At 32.4% G+C, this 20481-nt stretch overlaps 1 protein-coding gene across 1 annotated transcript in view; it reads left to right on the forward strand.

The window, feature by feature from the left end:
* LOC145260660 (mitochondrial inner membrane m-AAA protease component AFG3L2-like) overlaps positions 1–20481 on the forward strand; it is a 67579-nt gene that overhangs the window by 10115 nt on the left and 36983 nt on the right. The window contains exons 2-6 of the mRNA XM_080119049.1: positions 12021–12201; positions 14216–14303; positions 14450–14612; positions 17141–17215; positions 18447–18571. Of these exons, the coding sequence (XP_079975175.1) occupies positions 12021–12201; positions 14216–14303; positions 14450–14612; positions 17141–17215; positions 18447–18571 (632 nt within the window). The remainder of the gene's footprint in view (positions 1–12020; positions 12202–14215; positions 14304–14449; positions 14613–17140; positions 17216–18446; positions 18572–20481) is intronic.

The raw sequence follows: 20481 nt of genomic DNA on the forward strand, positions 1-20481 counted from the left end.
AGATACCCACACACACACATAACAACAAATAATTTTTACCAAATGCGTTAAAATTTAATTTTTCATCAAACTGTATATGTTAAATGTTCTGAAACTTTTCAAGTTATCTTCTTTTTTTTTTTTCAAAATTAAATTTTTTCACACGTGAATCAAAAAATGGCTGATTAGTTCTCTGGTGGTGATGCTAAAATAAATGACTTACACTACCACTAACCCTAAGTTTGACTGGCAAGACCCAAGATGTAGTGATAGTGTAAATCATTTTTATAACTATTTTTAAGCATGAAATTACTGATCATCTTCCTTAAAAAAAATCGTTATTTTTATTTTCTCATCTTCAGATGAGTCAGATTAATAGAGATAATAAATCTTACAATAAATTTCCACACTATAAAATCATATGGTCAGTAGAAAAATAACTTTTAATGCATTTAATAAAAGTTATTTATTTTGTGTGTGTGTGCTAGCAGGCTGGCCAATATTGCCCAGTCTTAAAATAGGCTTAAATATATTTTAATTAATACAGATTTCGCATTTATTATTATAGAGTCAATACTTTATTGATTATTATATTGTATCTAATATATAGTAGTGATTTCAAAAGGTTTTTAAAAAATGGTTTGGTTGCCATCAGTTAGAATCAAGACATGTAGCTCTCCAGCCTTAATCTCTGAGCCATGTTCATACAGATATAAAAAGTTAAATTATGTTGTTTAATCTATAAATGTATATTTGTGCATATATAGAAGAATAATTGAAGTCAACTTATACCTGCCAAATTCCGATTTCTTTTAATTTTTACCCCTTAGCTGTTTTTATCAGCTAAAAACCAAATCAAATTTGCTCCACCAGTTCAAATCCCTTATGTATCAAGTTTCAAGTCTGTAGACTAAAAATTGAAAGAGGAGTTTGGTAGAAACCGTTCTTCACACAGACAAGGTCACACACACACATATATATATATATATTTACATATATGGGACATTGAGCATCCTGTACATAGCCTCATCTGTGTAGGTAGTTCCGTGTTTTGGCAACCTTCGCTCTGGTTCGGTTGAGTGTTAGCCACTCTTTCCAGGGGAGTTCAGATCCTACTGGGAAGTCTTCTTTTTGTGTCAGAAGCGCCTCGTTGTTGTTGTCTTGGACTGATTTAGTCCAACACTGGCAGAAGGACGCTGGTGTTGTTCATCCGAGGTCTGTGACAACGAACTATCATTTTATGATCAAAGCTGTTTTGATTTTAATGCTGACTTAATGTATTTGTAATCCGGGTACAACATGAGTTGCTGGATGAACCATTTTACCAGACTATCCAATTCATCTTAATAGTAATTCAACACGTTTCTAATCCACCAATTATACATATATCTTTAAACTACCAGGGCATTGCTGCAAACTTAGACAATTATTAAAAACTAGCCTGGGTGCCTGGCGTAGCCCGGGTGTTTGTAGGTGTGTTAAGCAAAAAAAGAAAAATAAATTAGTAGGCAGAGAGGCTCGAACCCGTGACACGAAGGTGGAAAAGAAAGTGAAAGAAAATCTGACATCTTACCGCTACTCCATGATGCAACCGGAAGTCTAAAACGTTAAAATTTAACATAGTCAATCAAAAACAAATGATGACTTGCAGAAATGATGTTGCTTTTAAACCTCCCACGAAAGCAAATTAGTTTAATGTGAGGTGAAAACCAACTTCCCCAAAAAGGAGGCACTCTGGCAGTATCCAAATAAATAGTAATTGTCTCAGTATGAAGGGTTTCTCCTACATTGACCAAGGACCAATTACAGAACAGATACTACCCGGCCGGAAGGCTAGGCAGTTGTGTTTGAATAGTTTTGCTTTATTTATATGAAAAAGACAAACACTGGAGACAACGGCACGGTGGGAATTTTGTTTAACTCCATCAAAAAAAAAAAATAGAGACAATGTCTATTTGCAAATGTGAGATATTACAATCTGGGAAGTATGCGAAAACTTCTTGCGGAATCTAACCGACATGAGAAGCCCGATACAAAAAGCCTTTTGTGGACATACACAAATACTCGCACCCATTTTGCCCTTTATATAATAGACTAGCGGGGGTGTTTGGAGGTGTGTGTTGAAAAAAAAAAAAAAAGTGTTTGGTAGGCAAACTCGAACCGTGATGCAAAGGTGGAGAAGAAAGTGAAAGAAAACCTGACTTCTTACCGCTACGCTATGATGCGACAAGAATTGAAAAGTGTTTCAATTTAGCTATGTCAATCAAAAAGCATCGACAGTGAAGATCTTTTCATTGGAAAAGATCTTTTAATGGAAGGATTTTTCATTAGCCATGTAGTAATTTTCTTGCACCTTTCAAGTCTTTTTTCTTTTAGAGCATTTGTCAACAATTGTCTCGGCGTTCTTGTATAGGATCTTAAGTTCAAATCCTATTTTATTGCATTTCTAACACTCTTATCAAGGCCTGGAGGCCACTCAAGGATAAAGGTTAATGAGTGTACGAGAGTCATTGAAACAATAGCATAGTAATCGTTAGTAGTGGAAATTTGGTAAATTGAATTCATTGACGAAGATCAGGAAGAGAGTTGGGCCCTGGATGGACCTCTGAGGGACGCCAGCATTAATACTGTGAGCTTCTGATTTCTGTCCATCAATTACTGCTCTTATAATCCTATCAGAGAGAAAGGATTTAGTGATTAAGACGTTTTCAGCTATACCACAGCTGGAGATCTTGTGAAGTAGACTATTATGCCATACCCTATCAAAAGCATTTGATATGTTGAGAGCAATTCCTCTAGAAAAGAAGCCTCGATCAAGAGATTTGCTAATCCTATAATATAACAGTTAGCACATCTACTGTAGATCTAGCAGAACAGAAACATATTGCATGTCACTTAGGAGGTTATTTTTGCTGAGGTGGATGACCACTTCTCTATTTAACACAGATTCCAGCAACTTACTCATGACATACAGGAGACTGATTGGTCTGTATTGAGAGAGAGATGACTGATCATCTGAATTTTTAAATATGGGGGAAAACTGATGAGGTTTTTCAGGGTGTTGGGAAGCATTTCTCCTTAAGACAACGTTTAAACAGCTTTGTGAGTATGGAAGCAAGTTCTGGTTGAATAAGTATCAAATTTTAATATTTTTGTTGTGATTTGTATAGACGATGAAACCTGCCAGTATAGCATGTTCACTGGCGATAGATTACTTTTTGCAAATAAGCGATTGGGGTGTGTTCACATAAACACTTGAAGCAAAAGTTGTATCTGTCGACGACGTTTCTAATTGTTTTAGCTCATCAGGGAAAAGAATTGTCTTTGCTACAGAATTTGAACACAACACATACGTCTTTCCAGTCAAAAGTTAGAATTTCTTAAAGTTAACGCTTTGTAATACAAAGATAAGTAAAGATAGAAACTGTGTTCAAATGCTGTTTAATAGCGAATATATTAATTTCTTTTGTCCTAAAATTTGAAAAGAATTGGATAAAATCTTTTTATGCTAGAGTCATTAGAAATAGTGACAAGCACATTATAAACATAGAATTTTTGTGCACACACAAAAAAATATCTGAACGTGTTCCTCAACTTACGAACATAAAGTATTCATTTTATTTTTGTTATTTAGAAAACAAGTTTTTAATTATGGAAAGGAAAAGAATATTTTTAACAAATTTATTTGAAAAAGAATAACCACAATCAACATTGTTTTTTTTTATTGTTGTTGTTGTTCTTGGTTTTTGAGTCGCAAATAAAACCTTTCAAAGTCAACGCTTTGTAATACCAAGATAAGTAAATATAGAAACCGTGTTCAAACGCTATTTAATAGTGAATATATTAATTTCTTTTGTCCTAAAATTTGAAAAGAATTGGATAAAAACTTTTTTATGCTAGAGTAGTTAGAAATAGTGACAAGTGCATATAAACATAGAATTTTTGTGCATCGTGGTGCACACAAAAAAATCTGCGGGTTTGTTTTACAATCCACAGAGGTATGAAAAAGTTTTTAAAAAAACATATATAAAATAAAATAAATGTTACCAAAGGCAAGTTACTCTTCTATCTACCTGGATAAATTTTTGGTATTGAAAATGTTTATTCTGTTCAAAAAACAAGTAGTGTCAAGCGTTACATGAGAACAAGAAAATAAAATGGCCACAATGTCTTTTGAAGTCTTGACAATGACTTAAAAATAAAAAAATTATACAAAATAATGGTAGAAACTCGCCTGATAATTGTCATGGTAACTTGAAGTCATTAAAATTGAAATTTAATTATCCTACTTAATTTAATGAACTGGAAAACATAATTGTAATCTGTACAAAATTTCCTTTAATTTGATATGCTACAAGTCATGTTTTGTTAATAATTTTTTTGAATCATGTCATGTAGGCATTTTGGATTTTCCGGTCGCCATCTTGGATTTTTCCTGATGTTATAATGGCAAATGATAATGTCCATCAGAATAATACTTCCTATTATGATAAAGCCTTACTTACTATTTTTCTTAGCTGTTTTTATGATGTTTCTACTTTAAGCTGTTAAAATGAAACTGAAATATGCTAATTAGTATGCAAGTTACCAAGTGAGATAGTCGTAAATAATGCCAACTGAACCTTCATGGTATTATGATATTATGATGAAATTTTGAACATATCTTAAAAAGATCTGAAGATAGAACTTTTTAAAGATGGATTAGTCTGTAAATTGTGCAAATTTCCTACCATTTTCAGTCACAAGCTTATATGAATTTGAATAGGACTGACTAAAAGCAAAATGTCAAGTGAACCACACAATTTTTGATACTTTAAATGGTCATAAATCCAGTTCCAATGGGCCGATTTAAAAAAAAATAAAGATATTATTTCTTTTTTGTATGCTCTTTTTAATAATGCTCGAGTTGAGTTTATTTGATCTAAAGAAAAAAATGGTGTGGTATTACTAATTGAAGCTTTTTGAGTACTACAATTGGAATGCTATCAGGGTCAGTTGCTTTATTAGGGTTAAATTTAATCAATATATGATATCTTAATATAAAGGGAGACTAACCACGAGCAGGTGAAATGTAAATAAATTGATAATACACTACACACACAGAGCCATCTGTTGACAGCAGAATTATCAAGTTCTCATGATTTTGTCTGGATTAAAAGAGATATTGAAACATGTTTCATCTATTATATAAAAGCGAAAATGTGTGTTAGTGTGTGCGTTTTTTTTGTATGCCTGGCAAAGGCTTTTTTTTGGGGGGGGGCTTGGGAAGGGGGTACCACATCTCATAACTTTTTATATACTCTCTAGATTATAATATCTATAATTTGCGAATGAACATTGTGTCTATTTTTTATTTAAGTAACTTTTATTTCATAAAATTCCCGCTATTCTGTCTTCTCGCGTGTTTGTTCGTGTTTTTCGTATAAATAAAGTGAAAGTAATCAAAAAAAAAAAAAATATGGTTCGGTGGCAATCTTGCCAGGGACGTCCAAAAAAGCAATAAGCTTTGATCAATGTGGGGAAAACCTGTTATATCAGACAATTACTATTCATTTGGACACTCCCCTTTTTTTATGGGGAGCTGATTTTCCCCAACATCTTGGGGTAAAAAAACAAATATGCAGATACTGGCTTGCAGCCAAAATTAAGGCGTGATTTCATTCCCCTATAGCGTGATGTTAAATTTATGTACTTGGTGAACTCATTCACATTTTAATCGTTTAATTTGAGTGGTTCTCGCTTCCTCTGCCCTCTTAGCTACACGGTAAGATATCACGCTTTCCTTCATTTTCTTTTCTGCCTTCGCTTCAAAGCTTCGGGTTCGAGCCTGCCTGCTTACTACAACTTTATTTTTTCTTTTTTTCTCAATACACACTGACAAACATCCAGGCAACGCTGGGCACTCCCGCTAGTCTATGTGTATATATAAAAGACAAAATGGCCACTCGCATTTTTGTATGTCCAGCAAAGCCTTTTTTCGTTGGGGTTCTTTTATAAAATTCATGCTATTCCATCCTCTCGCGTGTTTGTTCGCCTTTTTCGTATAAAAGTGAAACTGAATCGGAAGCAAAGGCAGTTTCCTGGCCTTTCGTGGTAGGACATCCAGAAAGCAATCAGCTTTGATCGATCTGGGGATTGCTATTCATTTGGACACTTCCTTTTTGTGGGCAGCTGGTTTTCCCCAACATCCTGGGGTAATGAAACGGCGGAAAGCTGAACTGGCCTCCAGCCAATGTGTGTTTCTGCAAATCAACTTTTTGATTGACATCAATAAACTTCAACGCTTTTCACTTCCTATGGCCTCGTATCTTTTCTATAATTCCATCTTGTATATCATTCTTATAAATATCATCACCTATGATAATGATCATTCCTATACCATCTCCTATGATAATCATTCCTATAACACCATCTCCTATGATAATCATTCCTATAACACCATCTATGATAATCGGTCCTGAATATGACCTCAAGCTATATCCGATGTTGAGGCCCCGGCTTGCGGCTTTTGGGGAGTGTGGAGCCACCCTTTAATTGCCATTGCTCCCACGTTCACTCTGAGCCGGAGTGGTAGTACCTGTTAGGGTCCCAACTGTGAGTTAAATAGAGACCGACTTGAAAAAACTATATATTCTATTCAAAATTTTTTCTTCAAAATAACTGGATTCGGCATTAAATAACCTGAAAAGGGTTGATATGCCATAAAACAAAAACAACCAACCAAACCTATGATAGCATCTCCTATGATATCATTCCTATAATAGCTTCTCCTATAATATCATTCCTATAATAGCTTCTCCTATAATATCATTCCTATGATAGCTTCTCCTATAATATCATTCCTATGATAGCTTCTCCTATAATATTATTTCTTATAATACTATCCCTATAATACCATTCCTATAACGGCATCTCATGATACCATTCCTATAACAGCACCTTGTATGATATCATCTGTATAATAACATCTCGTATATCATAATAGCATCTTGTATAATATTATTCCTATAATACCAACTCCTATATCATTCCTATAAACCTCCTATAATATCATCTATAATAATCATTCCTATTTTAGCCGAAAGCCATGTTTAATTTCAGAAGAATTTCTGATGGGTACCTAATCCATATAAGTCTTGAAATGAAAAATAGTTTTTGGTGGATAGCTCAGTTGTATAAGTCCTGAATTTTAAAATTTTGTAGACAAAGAGCATGGTTCTTTTTCGTATGGGAATTCTAAAATATCCACTATGTTTTCTTGAGCGATTCTGATTTCTGATTGGTTGCTAGCAGAGTATCAGATTTGTTTAAGAAATAGAATTAAAATTAAATAAAATTAAATAGAAATTAAATCGGAATAATTGTCTATAAAATTTAATGCATACCTGAAGTTTTCTCTGCCCATTAGTTTCATAGGACTATTAAAGTCACAATGAACCCGTGATAGGATTTTAGTGTCTTTTTTTGTCTGACATCTTGTTTTGGTATTTCGCCATTTGTTCTTGTGTACAAATGTTGCAGTTTTTCAAGTTTTTAGGTGGTTTTGTTTTCATTCTGTCAACTACATTTGGCAACTTATTGATATCTGGACTATTGCAGTGTTCACAAAGTTTATGCCAAGTTTGTAAATCGTGGCAGGTGGTTTTTGATGGAGTTTCACTTTTTTAATAACTAGCATTTCAGCCCGGCGTTGCCCGGGTGTTTGGATGTGTATGTTGAGCAAAAAAAAAACAAAGTGATAGTAGGAAGGCAGGCTCGAACCTGTACCGCAAAGGAGGAAAAGAACGGGGTAAAACCTAACGTTTATGCTGTTACGACCACCGCCAAACCGGAAGCAACATCTTTTAAAATTAAGCCTAGACAATCTAAAGGAGAGGATAACTTTAAAAAATATCGGCGGAAAAAGTGATCCACCCCCCCTGTAGAAAAAAGTGCCTAGTTGAAGGGGAAGATATTAATGTTTTTAGCCAATTTTTCGATATTTGTCGTATGAAAGATCGAACTTTAAAATGATATTGATCTTGGTAAAATCCGTCGCCTCTATTGAAAGTTTAAGGCAGACATGCAAACAGACATACATACAAAAATTTATATATTGGTAACTAAAAATTTTCGACCCAAACTGATGAAAAAGCTTGCCCTATCTCTGAAGACCCTTTATGTAAAATTTCAAATATTTAAACCAGAAATTGTCTGAGTAATTTGGAAGAGACCGCAGAGGTCAATTTAAAAATTTATTGTTTTGAGCTCAAATCAAGTTATTAAGTTAGATCCATGTCCAAGGAACCTATATCTAAAATTTCAAGTGCGTAAACCCAAAATTGTCGGAGGAGTTTGGTAGAGTTCTCAAAGGCCAAATCATTGAACTTTGACCCCTTAATCGCCAAATTTCTGGCCAAGAGAGTCGCAAATCTGATATGCCCTAAACTGGCATCTAAACTTCAGCCTCTGTCCCATCGTCGAAACGTTGCATCCCTCTGCCTGTTCTACAAGTATTATAATGTTGAATGCTCTGAAGAACTGCAAGCACTTGTGCCCCCACGACGTGAACACCCTCGACAGACCCGACAAGCTGCAAAATCCCACCCCCACACTGTAGAGATCCCTAGATGTAAAAGATCTTTCTACTCCAGTAGTTTCTTCCCCAGAACTGCTAGACTTTGGAATTCCATTCCAGGTCACTGCTTCCCCAACTGTACTGACATGCATAAGTTCAAGTGCAACGTGAACCAACATCTCGCTGCCCTAATCCCTACATAGTACCTCAGTAGATAGTAGCCCCCTACACCAAAGTGGCAATGTGCCTTGTTTGGGGTGAAAATGTAATAAAAAAAATAAAAAAAACAACAATCACATCGATTTTCCCAAATCTCAGTAACCTGTATATCAAATTTCGAGTCTGTAGACTAAAAATTGACAGTTATTGCATAGGGAAATGTATACAGACACACAGATGCACAGACACTTTCACTTTTATATATATATATAGATATAATTTTCCATATTTTTTAATATTGAATACACCAATTTTTACTTATTGGGACTAAAGTTTATATTTGCACCTTGTTTAATGTTAACGTGTATATAAAATATATTTTGTTTAAAATTAGAAGAGTGTTTTCTAGAATACAGGAACAAATTTTACCTTTATTATTTCTTAGCAAGATTTTAGCATCGCTTCTCTTCAAAAGATTTTGTTTACTCAACTGCTGTGGCTAGCTCTACAAAGTGACTCTGAAGGTTAAAGCTAGGATCAAAATTGATAAAATTTGATTTCTTCATAATTACATGAGCTGTTGCTCCACAATCGACAAGAAAGTTGTTACTGTTTGTGGAAGTATCAAGCATACATGAGAAATACAAATATATGTTCACTAACAGAACTCTCCACATTTTTTATAGAGTCCCGTTTGTAATTTTTGTATCTACATTGGAAACTTTTCTAGTTGGGTTGCCCATAATTAAAGTAAATAATGTTCGTCTTGGGAGAAAAATTGTTCTTTGAAAAGTTGCGATTTTTATTCGGGGTAATAAGAGATGATTTTATTTTGTTGGTTTTTGGTGGGCGTTTTTGAATTTCATGATACTTATAGATTTCCTATTTTCTTTTATCGTTTTTTTTTTTTTTCCTTAGTATTACCTTGAATTGACTAAAAAAATCATTTTGTTTTTGTTTTATCATGATTATGAACAGCTTACACTCAGCAACCTTTCAAGAACAATGCAGATCAACAGACTCACTAATAATTCTCCTGGCATTTTTAATGAATTTACCGTTATTTTAGCCCTTTATAATATAATCTGTAATCATCTTGGCTTCCATACATTTTAGAGACATCAGTTCTGTATTTAAAGAGAAAATTTCGGGTTTTCCTTTCGATAAATAATGCTCTCTTCTGTTGTAGCCATAATCTAAGACTTCTCGCATTATCAAAAATAAACTTCTGTCATCTAAGCACTGTATCAATTCAGTAAAAAGTTTTTTTTTAAATTCAGGGTCGGTTTGATTTTTAGGTTGTGCCTGGATGACTTTGTGTAGTTTTTTGTAAATAACCCAAGATGAAATAAAACCTATTTGATAGTGCTTGCACCAAAGAATAAAAATGTAATTTCTTCTCAATGGGTTTTTATAAAAAACTATGTCAGGCATTGAACAGTATAAGGCAAGATTTGTCGCCAAAGGATTTTCTCAGATTTATGTCATAGAATACTTTTTGACTTTTTCACACACTACAAATTTAATGACAATCAGAATTTTATTGCAGTCACATCACAGTATAGCCTTAAAATTCATCAAATGGTCGTAAAAATGCTTATTTAAATATCCTGATAAACTGAAATTACCCTTCCAGAGGGATTTAAAATGTAAAATAAAAATTAGGTGTGGAGGCTTAACAAATCATGTGCAAAACCCCGAGAAACTATGTGCAAACGCACGTACCAAGATGACCACCAGCAATAACATAAGAAATGACATTGCTTAATATCCAGAAAGCTACTTATTTGCGGAAAATTTAAATATTCGTTTTTAGCATACTCGAAAACCTTAAAAGGTAGTCATTTTAAAAAAAATGTTAAGGTGGAAATAAGGTAAAAATTTACAAAATACATCACAATGAAATTCTTTATCGAACAGCCTAATTATTATTGTTATTATTATTATTATATCCTCAGTAAAAAAAAAAAAAAACAGTTTGTCTTACAGATTCGAAAAAAATGGTCTTGACAATGAGTTAAAAATAAATTCAAGTTTCACGATATATTTTATTTAATTGTTTGGTAAAAGTACAGAATAGTTAACAAAACACCCTTCCTTCCCCATGTTAAGAATGGGTTTCTAAATAATGTTATTATTTCAGCATAATAGCATAAGTGCACAAGTACCCTTTATTTGTTATTTGTTTTTTTCACCACTAAAAAACACAATTCTACCTTAAATACAAGTAAGAAGTTATAAATACCATGATAACAGAAACGCATGTACTTAGTACATTTGTTTTTTTTTAACGCTTTTAGTACATGTGTACTAAAAGCGTTAAAAACAACAAAATAGTATTGTTTGGAAATCAAATTTGAAAGACTTGAAAATAATTTTTTTAAATTGACAAACTCAGAATAAAAAATGAAACTGATTTTTCTGCTTTCGTTTTGAAAGCAGAAAAAACAGTTTAACGAAACTCCTTAATGCACTGACTTTGGTCAGCGCATTAGCACATAGCGAGCCATTCCCCATAAGTGGATTTGAATTTCTATAAAAGATAACATTTTAAAGAAATTTCTGCACAATTAATAATTATCAAATATTTACATATCATACATGAAAATAATTCTGAAACTATTATCTATATGAAAATGGATGATATATACCGATTTATCTTATCAATTTTGAAATAGCTATTGTCAATTTTGCATGGTCGTAACTTTGCTTCCTGTGGTTGTAAAAATATAAATCAAAGTCCAGTAGAGATGGACTTCTATGCTTATATACTCTGTAAAATTTCAGCCATATCCAATCTAATTTGACCCCGTGCATGTCTATCCAAATGTAATGTATGAAATGTAAACATTGAAAAAACAGTTTCCTTTTTTACTGTCATCATTTTTTACCGTTTTTTCATTTTTTACCGTTTTTTCATTTTTTACCGTTTTTTCATTTTTAACTTGGAGCATAAAAACATTGAACGCATAAAAGAAAAATAAATTAACATCATTGGAATGGTTATTCTATTCTCTTTTCATCAATGTAATTCTTTAAAAATTGGCCTACAAATAAAAAAATATGACTTGTTGAATGAAGCACATTAGGTATGTAATATTGCCGATGTCCACGAAAATACAGCATGCACTTGTAATGCTAGTATGATTAAAGAAAATTGGAAAGTTTTACTTATAGATACTGGCTATAGGAACTAAATATTTTTATTTATCAAAATGTTTATTTTGTATACAGAAATAAATTCAATTATGCATTAAATTTTTTTTTCTTAAGCATCCTTGCATAAAAAGTAATAATTTATTATTTTTTTTTTTTTTCTTTTCAGTTTTGTAAAAATTTGCACCTATTCACAAAACATATAGCTCCTCAGTCTCGTAGCTGGGGTACTGTTTTGAAAAACTGGTTTCTTTTACGTGAAAATGTTCCAAAAGGATTTGAAAAGTATTTTCCTGGAGCTAAAAAGTCACCGCCCAAAGAAGCTCCTGCAGGAAAAAAGAAACCAGCTGGTAAATCAATTGATTTTTCTTTTTTACACTTTTTTTTTTTTTTAATTTAATTTTTTTTTTTTTTTTTTTTTTTTTTTTAGTACTTTATGGCAATGTACTCTCAATAATGATAATTTTGATGTTAAATGTATTCATATTTTGAATTAGATGATCGTAGCTACCTGTCTCATTACTCCTGTAATGTGCTGAAGTAGGCACATATTTACAAAAACACCTGACCTATTATAATATTGAATTTTGTTAATGTCATCCTCATCTTTATCTTATACTTAATCTATATAATAATTTTTGTAAAACGAAGGATTATATATAGATATATATATTTTTTTTTTAACTAATTTTCCTTTTTAGTAGTTTTATTTTTTATATTAGGGGATAATTAAATTGCATAAACTGATAGTTGAAATAATTAGAATCATTTATTATACGAAAAATATAAATTTACAAATAGGATCGGGTTTTACAAAAAATGTACAACCAAAATTATGCCCAATCTATGTACCACTGACTACTCCTGCTGTTTGTTGTATAGAAACTTGCTTGACTCAGCAGGAATCTGATCAGACATTTAGTCATACATAAAGAGCTTTACTAAAATTGTATAACTAAATGATATACGATTATTTGCTCCTGCTGCTGAATTGCTATTAAAGCAACTTTGACACAAACAAATTATTGGGTTTGTTAGCATAAAATATTATAAAACATGTTGTACTATTATTAAAATAAACAATAAAATTAATTTACTCACAAGTTTCAGTCAAGGGGGTCATTCTTTGGCAAATATATTTTTAGATTCATATAAAAAGTATGCATTACAAAAAAATAAGTTATCTTTTAAAATATTCTCTCTTAAGATGATATATTTTTAGTCGTACATGTTTAGTAAAACCGAATGGATCACAAAAGTTGTATTTTTATACACTGGATGTTAAGGTAGGTGAAGTCACATCTCTTGAACCAGTTGCTTCACTTTGGCAAGTCTTTAATGCTAAGAAATAATTTAATTATGCTAAAAGTTAAGGTAAATTTTTAGATTAGGTCCACCTCCGTAATTTTCTTTTAAATGACGACTTTTATAAGTTTTCTACTATGCTGAATACGGAAATCGCATTGAAATTTTGCAGAAATAATTAGTTATTGAGATATATAAAGTTGTATTATGTATTGTATCTTTGTTACACGCGTAGATTTGTTTATGGAGCACGTGCACGCGCATAAAAACGATGGCCGCCAAAGAATAGAATGCATAATACAACTCGATAACTACTTATTTCTGCAAAATTTCAATGTGATTTCCGTATTCAGCAAACTTATAAAAGTCGTCATTTAAAAGAAAATTACGGAGGTGGACCTAATCTAAAAAAAAAATACCAAAGTTAAATCTGTCAAGATGCAAAACTATCAACATTACAGAGACTTTTCTCAAAAGATAACTTGGTAGATTTTGACACATTCTTTGACAGTTTGAGAAGGAATTCATCTGCAAGTTGGTGGTCCTAACTGCATCTACTGGCTGGAGGAATTACAAAGGCAGCTAACTGTAAACATGAATTAAAATGGTGAAGATTCGCATAGAGCTGGTAGCTGGCCTATGTATTTTTTGTATTCATCGCTAGAATCAGGAATATCTGAAGTACGCTGAAGACCTGGTTATTGATCAACATAAATGGATTGCTTTGGTGCAGGATGCAGTGAACTCATTTGGATCTGGATCAAGCCACTCTGAATTATAGTACAAGATTAAATCTGATTCAATTTATCAAATTTACTTTGTACTAAATATTTTTTATTTTATATCTTTTTGTGTAAGTTTAATATATAAGAAAACTTTTTTGATATGGTGTTTTCTATATATCAATATATATTTCTATATATAGTCCTTGTACCTATTTTGAGTAGAAATACATTGGATTTGATTAAAAAAAAAAAAAATTTTTTTTTTTTTTTTTTTTTTAAGATATTAAGATTAGATTAATCTTGTTGTAAATTTCTTTTTCTGTGTTTGGTGTAGATGCCAAAAAGAAGGAACCACCACCATTCAGAAGTCCTGGAAGTCAAGGAAGTGATAAAAAGATAGAATTCTCCTTCAGTTTTGGGAAGTGAGTATATTTTTAAGATTTCCCTTGATAAAATTGGATAGGATTTTTTTTTTCCCCCCCCAAAAAACTTAATCATTTTAGTTGTATAATTCAATGGATAAAAGCACTTATTTTTATTCTATATTTATTTATTGTTCTCTTTCCAGAACTGGCCGTGGACCTTTTCTTGATCCAAATGATCCAAACAGTAAAGTGCTGCTAGGAATATTGACCGGCATTGGATTAGTTGGCTTGGTTGGGCTTTACCAAACTCAATACAGAGAAATCACATGGAAAGAGTTTCTCTCGCTATATTTAATGAGAAATAATGTAAGTAAATTTAGTTGATGTCATCATGAGAATCTCTGTAAAAACATTATACAAAAACAAACTAAATGAGTTTTAATACAAAACTAGCAGGAACTTTCCTATTATTTTCGCTTACTTTTTTTTACAAAAATCAGATTGAATAAAAAAGCTGCGGATGAACTTATAGATATTAGGGCATGACGTAACCAGCTGACACATTGGATCAAGCATCTCTGATTTTGCGTTTAGCCAAAGTAAGAGCTGAAGTCGAAGAATGGCTCAGCCACCAGAATCTCGTCCTAAAGCATCTCTAGTCATCACCCACAGTCTACAAGTGACACTGTAGCAGATACAAGCAGAAGTAGTGACAGTAGCAATGATACTACAGCAACAGTAGCAGTGACAATTTTCGATACACGATTTTGAATCTGTGCCTAATTTCTAAGCTTGACGCTGATTTATGCAAATTTAACTTCCTTTCTGGTTTGCCTAATCAGATGCCATATTTCATGTAAGGTGAGCACATGATGGGAGATTCTAAAACTAGGTTTCCTCTTATTATTATAACAATTCATCACATTGCTGGGACCAACCCCAAAAACCTCCCTTGGGTTGCAACCAAAACACCTGGGTTCTTGCCCCTGAGTTTAACTTCGACAAGAAGACCCAAGAATTTAATGTGGTGATCACTGCACATGCATGGATTTAATATAACACGAACACACACAAACACACACAGAGGCCCTGAATTCAACACCTGTATAGTGTACGTAAATGTTCTCATATGTCAACTCTTTTTCTTTTCTTAAAAGCAGGACATTCATCCTACCTTTGATATATGAACTCTTCTCTCTTCCCTACTAATGGGACATTTATTTCACACTGCATAGACTTTCTAGTCTTTTGTGTTCATACTCATGAACATATTCCTTTACTAACACCTTTCTCGTTCATTTCTTCTATTATTTACATGCTAACGAAGACGATCCAATAAAGTTGTTTTGAATATTAGAAATTGACTATCATCATTATATTTCTGTAATTCAACTGCTCTATTGACAAGTCTTTATGTCATTGCCCACTGAAGCCCTTTGACCAGATTTTGCTTTTTCAACAGTGGTTTCTCGAGCGCAATTCTGTTATATAAGCCAGCTTTTTACAACCTTTTCCTTACAATGGATGTTGACACATTTCTTCACAACATTGGTTCATTTGTGCAATGATGTTTAGAGTAGTTAACCTTACATACTGTACAAACTGGTAATTCTAATGAAAATTGTCATCTACTCTTGTTGTGACTTTTGATCTGCAACCCTATTTTTTTTTTTTTTTTTCTTGATGCTTCTTACACACACATATCTACATGGACATGGCCCTGAATGTTACACCTGTGTACTGCATGCAAACATTCTCATATATCAGCTCTTCCTTTCCTTATAAACAGGACATTCATCTTATTCTTCACATATAAACTTTTCTCTTTTCTACTAGCAGGACATTTATTTAACAACATGTGGACTCTCTAACCTTTTGTTTTCATCTATACTCATGAACATATTTTTATCCTAACACTCTTCTCTAAAATTCTTTTGCAAACATGTCCAGGTGAAGGTTGTTCGTCAATCCACCCAGTTAGTACTGCAACAAAGAACTCTCTATCTAAAACAAAACAAAAACCACAAATCCAGATTTTAAATGAACAATAATGTTTATTTCTTGGAGGTTACGCATAGTGCTTACTTCCTCAAAGATTAAATATCAGACTTGCAGAAGTAGATGTTTATCTGATCAAAACCAAAAAACACAAGTCTCATTTACACTTTTCTTTATTGAGAGTTCCAACTGGCCTGATTACCTGCCTACTTCATTCAAACATTCAACTCCCACTCTCTCTTCCTTGTTCACCTCCTTCTCTTCTAAAGGTGTGGTGGAGGGCTCTGACCCAACTTCCCATCTGCTGGATTCTTTTAACCATTGACTGGTTCTGACATTCTGGTCATTGTTTGGAGCTTGGCTGCTGGAGTTATCTACTGAAGATAGTATCTAACTGGTCTCCATTTCTGGGCTCATGCATAGATGATCTTGGATATTGTTCTTCTACAAAGCTGATCTTGGACAAACAGATATATCTTGGCTGGTTTGACTCTCGCCAGAGGTATCTTCAATTCTCTGTACCTCCCACCCCCTCTTCCTTTGGCTAAGCATCCATCAACTGCACATCTGCCATTCAAATGCATCAGCAAAACTTGCAGCACAGCACATGTTTACACATTCATTTACATGCTAATGAAGACAACTTAACGAAGTTGTTTTAGAATGAGACTTTGTCTTCCTATTCTACAGTCAGCAAATCCTATGGCCCTACCGACAGGGCGATAGTCTCTTTGATTTTTATTGAGGTAAACAATAAAACTTTCCATATTGGTCACATGTAACAGGAAAATTCTGTCAACATTTTATCTACTTTCGAAATTGTTTGCCCTGTGTATCTAAAGTATTCAGCATTTCAGAGACATTATTCATGTGCATGTATATTTTGTGTGTTGTAGGTGGAAAAATTAGAAGTAATAAACAAGAAATGGGTACGAATCAAATTGATGCCGGGAACACAAGTCGATAGTTCGGTAAGTTGCAAAATTCATATTCAAATTTGTTGAAAACAAAATTGTACAGAAGGTAGACATTATTATACAGAAATTCTATGAAAAACAACTACAGTATTATCAAATATTAAGAAGACAATATCACCAGACGGAAACAAGAGGAGTAGTGTTGAGGTAAACATGATGATGTAGAAGGGATTGAACACCAAGAAAGATGGAAAGGGAAAAAAATAAGGATAATGTTTAGAGGTTGTGGTCAGACAAGAACATGGGGAAATTGTGTATAGGTATTAAGAATGGTTTTATGCTGTTTTTGTTTAATATTAGTTTATATTATTATTAGAACATATGAACATGCAAGTATGCGTCGACTGTGCAGGCCGTGATTGTCCTCTTTGTTATCCTGACCCAAAATTGTTGTTCATTTCAGTGCTGCAACAAAGAAATTCTCTCTCCAAATAAATACACAATTCCAGTTAAAAAAAACAATAGATTTTATTCTTTTGAAAGTTACAATTGGTACTCATTTTCTGAACTTGCAGCTGAAAGACTTCTATCCAACAAAATATAAATTTAATGAAAACAATCCTTTAGCTAAGAGCCCCAAAGGTCCATCTTGTTTAAAGAAACACACAGGTTCAACTGATCGTCAGATTACAAAAAATGCAATTTGCCTGTCTCATGGCCAGAAAGCTGGCTCTAATTTCCTTCTCTTGTGCATAGGATGGAATACATGGACTTTTGACTAGAAATTTTAGATTTTGGTCTTTCTTATTCATTTCCATTCAAATACTGAGAAATTGATTATTTGAGATGTCCACTAGTGATAATGGCTAGCCAATATACACTCAAAAGAGCCTATCTCCATTTCAGGATGTTACTTAAGTAGGTTGCTCTCAGTATGAATTCTCATTTGATGAGATACTTATTCCTAGTTAACCTGACTCACAATCAGATATTTTTAATTCTTTGTGTGGCCTCTTTTCTCCTTATTAAATGTTACTGAGTGGCAATAATTTTATTATTCACATGCCACACTAAACCTGCTACCTAGTTCATGTTTACAAATATTAAAAAATGTTAATAAGTAAAAAAAAATATGTACAAATATAAAAATTAAAATCTAAAATGATTGCAATGTAACATGGACAACGTTGAGTAGGTTCTGCTTGTAATTGCATAAAGTGTTGGTATGCATTAAATAACATACTTTTATTGTTCTGAATTTTTTTTTTTATTTCTGTTGGTTTAGAGTATAATTTGGTTTAATATTGGAAGCGTCGAGGCCTTTGAAAGAAACTTGGAAAATGCTCAGCTTGAAATGCACATTGAACCAGCAAATTTTGTAAATGTTGTCTACAAATCCGAAACAGAATTGTAAGTATGACGTTTAAGCTTCTTGTTTCTCTGTTTACTTAAAAAGGAAGATATACAGTAAATTTGCATTGTTTATAATGCATTGTTTAATGGTGTAGACTGTTAATGGAATTGGAGGAAGACAGAACTCGTCCTCAAAATTGGCTCAATATTGAAGAATAACTAGTGTGTGCCTAACCTTTCATAGGTATGTCTATGTATGATATATATATATATATATATATATATATATAATGATTAGTTTTTTTTTTTGGAAAAAGAATTCCAGCAGAGTGCTCAATTAAAAGGAAAATCCAAATTTTAAGAGCGTACTTATATTTTGTGTACAGAAAGTTGTTAGTTGAGACAGGTCATTGGTACCGTCGGTTTCAAGCCCGATAATAAGGCCCGTTTAAGGTATCCTTATCAAGCTCTCTTCAGCCAATATTCGTCTCTCTCTCTATATATATATATATATTTCTTTTTAAGGGAAATAAGGTAAAAAACCCGATAAAAGTGCTCGATATGTTAATCCACCTATAAATTCCGATGAAATTGGTACTCTACCCCATCTCTTGGGGTGAAAGTCCAATGGAAACAACAATGTAAATTTATTATGGGCTCAATAAAAAATTAAAAAATTATATATAAGTTCAAATGTATTTAACTAAAAAAGTTTGCTTCTCTTAATTCTCAATAAGTAGAGCTTTTATAAATAAAATTATATAAACATCAGAAAAGGCCCTATGTTGATTGATCTACGTTTCAATGTTACGTATCTCATCAGGGATTCAATAATGAATGAACTCCTGATGTGACGATTAACACTGAAATGTAGCTTAATCCACATAGAGCCTTTTCTGATTAACTAATGCAATGCAACATGGACAATGTTGGGTAGGTACTGCTAGTAATTACATAAACAGTTGATATGCATTAAATAACTTTATTGTTCTAATTTCCTTATCTCAATAACTTGACAATCATAGTTCTGATCTGTGTGCCAGATGTTGTAACTTCCAAAAGAATAAAAATCTATTGTTTTTAAACTGGAGTTGTGGATTGATTGTTTATTTCCTAATGTAACCAGGTAATATAATTTTATTTGTATCAATAATTGTATCTGAAAAATGTTGGAATCGTCCCATCACTATATTAGTGAGTGGACGATTCCAACATTTTTCTGATACAATTACTTATTTTGATTCTTTATAAATCTCTAAATATTTAACTATGAAGTTGCTATTTTTGCCTGACTACGGCAAAAACACATTAAATTTGCACATATTTTCTCAAACATAAAAATTCATTTGTGTGCGGGATGGTCTGTAGATTTTTGCTTTATTCGAAGTTCAAAATCAATAAATATTATTTTATTATTACTACCAGCAGTGGAAGTTTTGTTTAAAATAAAATCAATTTAAAAAGATAATTAAAAGAATCGTTTTTAGCATAAAAAAATAGGCACAATTTTTCTGAATACCTCAAAATTTCTAATTTTCAATTCCGATTAATCGTCTCTACACTAATATATATTATTGATAGTTTTTGACAAGCAAATTTAAAATTGGTTAGCTCATGTTACTATTGAGTAATATGTTTTTCCAATATTTTGAGAAATATCTATTCAATAAAAAAAGAATTATTTTTTTTTTTTCTTTTGTTTTGTTTTTTCTCCATAGTTCTGATCTGTGTTCCAGGTGTTAATTAAGCATTAAAGAAAATTGAACATTTTTGCCCATTTCTCTGTTTGATTGGACTATTCATTTTAACATAGCAGATAGAGGAGTTTTAAAAGAAAGATGTTACACACTTTTTTTTTAAAACTCTTTTACTTTGTTTATTTCCTGATGTAACTGGATAACTATACTAGTGATAATAAATTTGTTTTATTTATTGTTATAACTCTATGTCTGAAAAGATATTGAGCT

This window comes from Euprymna scolopes, chromosome 1 (genome assembly GCF_053919585.1).
Source record: "Euprymna scolopes isolate OS-2025 chromosome 1, ASM5391958v1, whole genome shotgun sequence".
Classification (NCBI taxonomy): Eukaryota; Metazoa; Mollusca; class Cephalopoda; order Sepiida; family Sepiolidae; genus Euprymna; species Euprymna scolopes.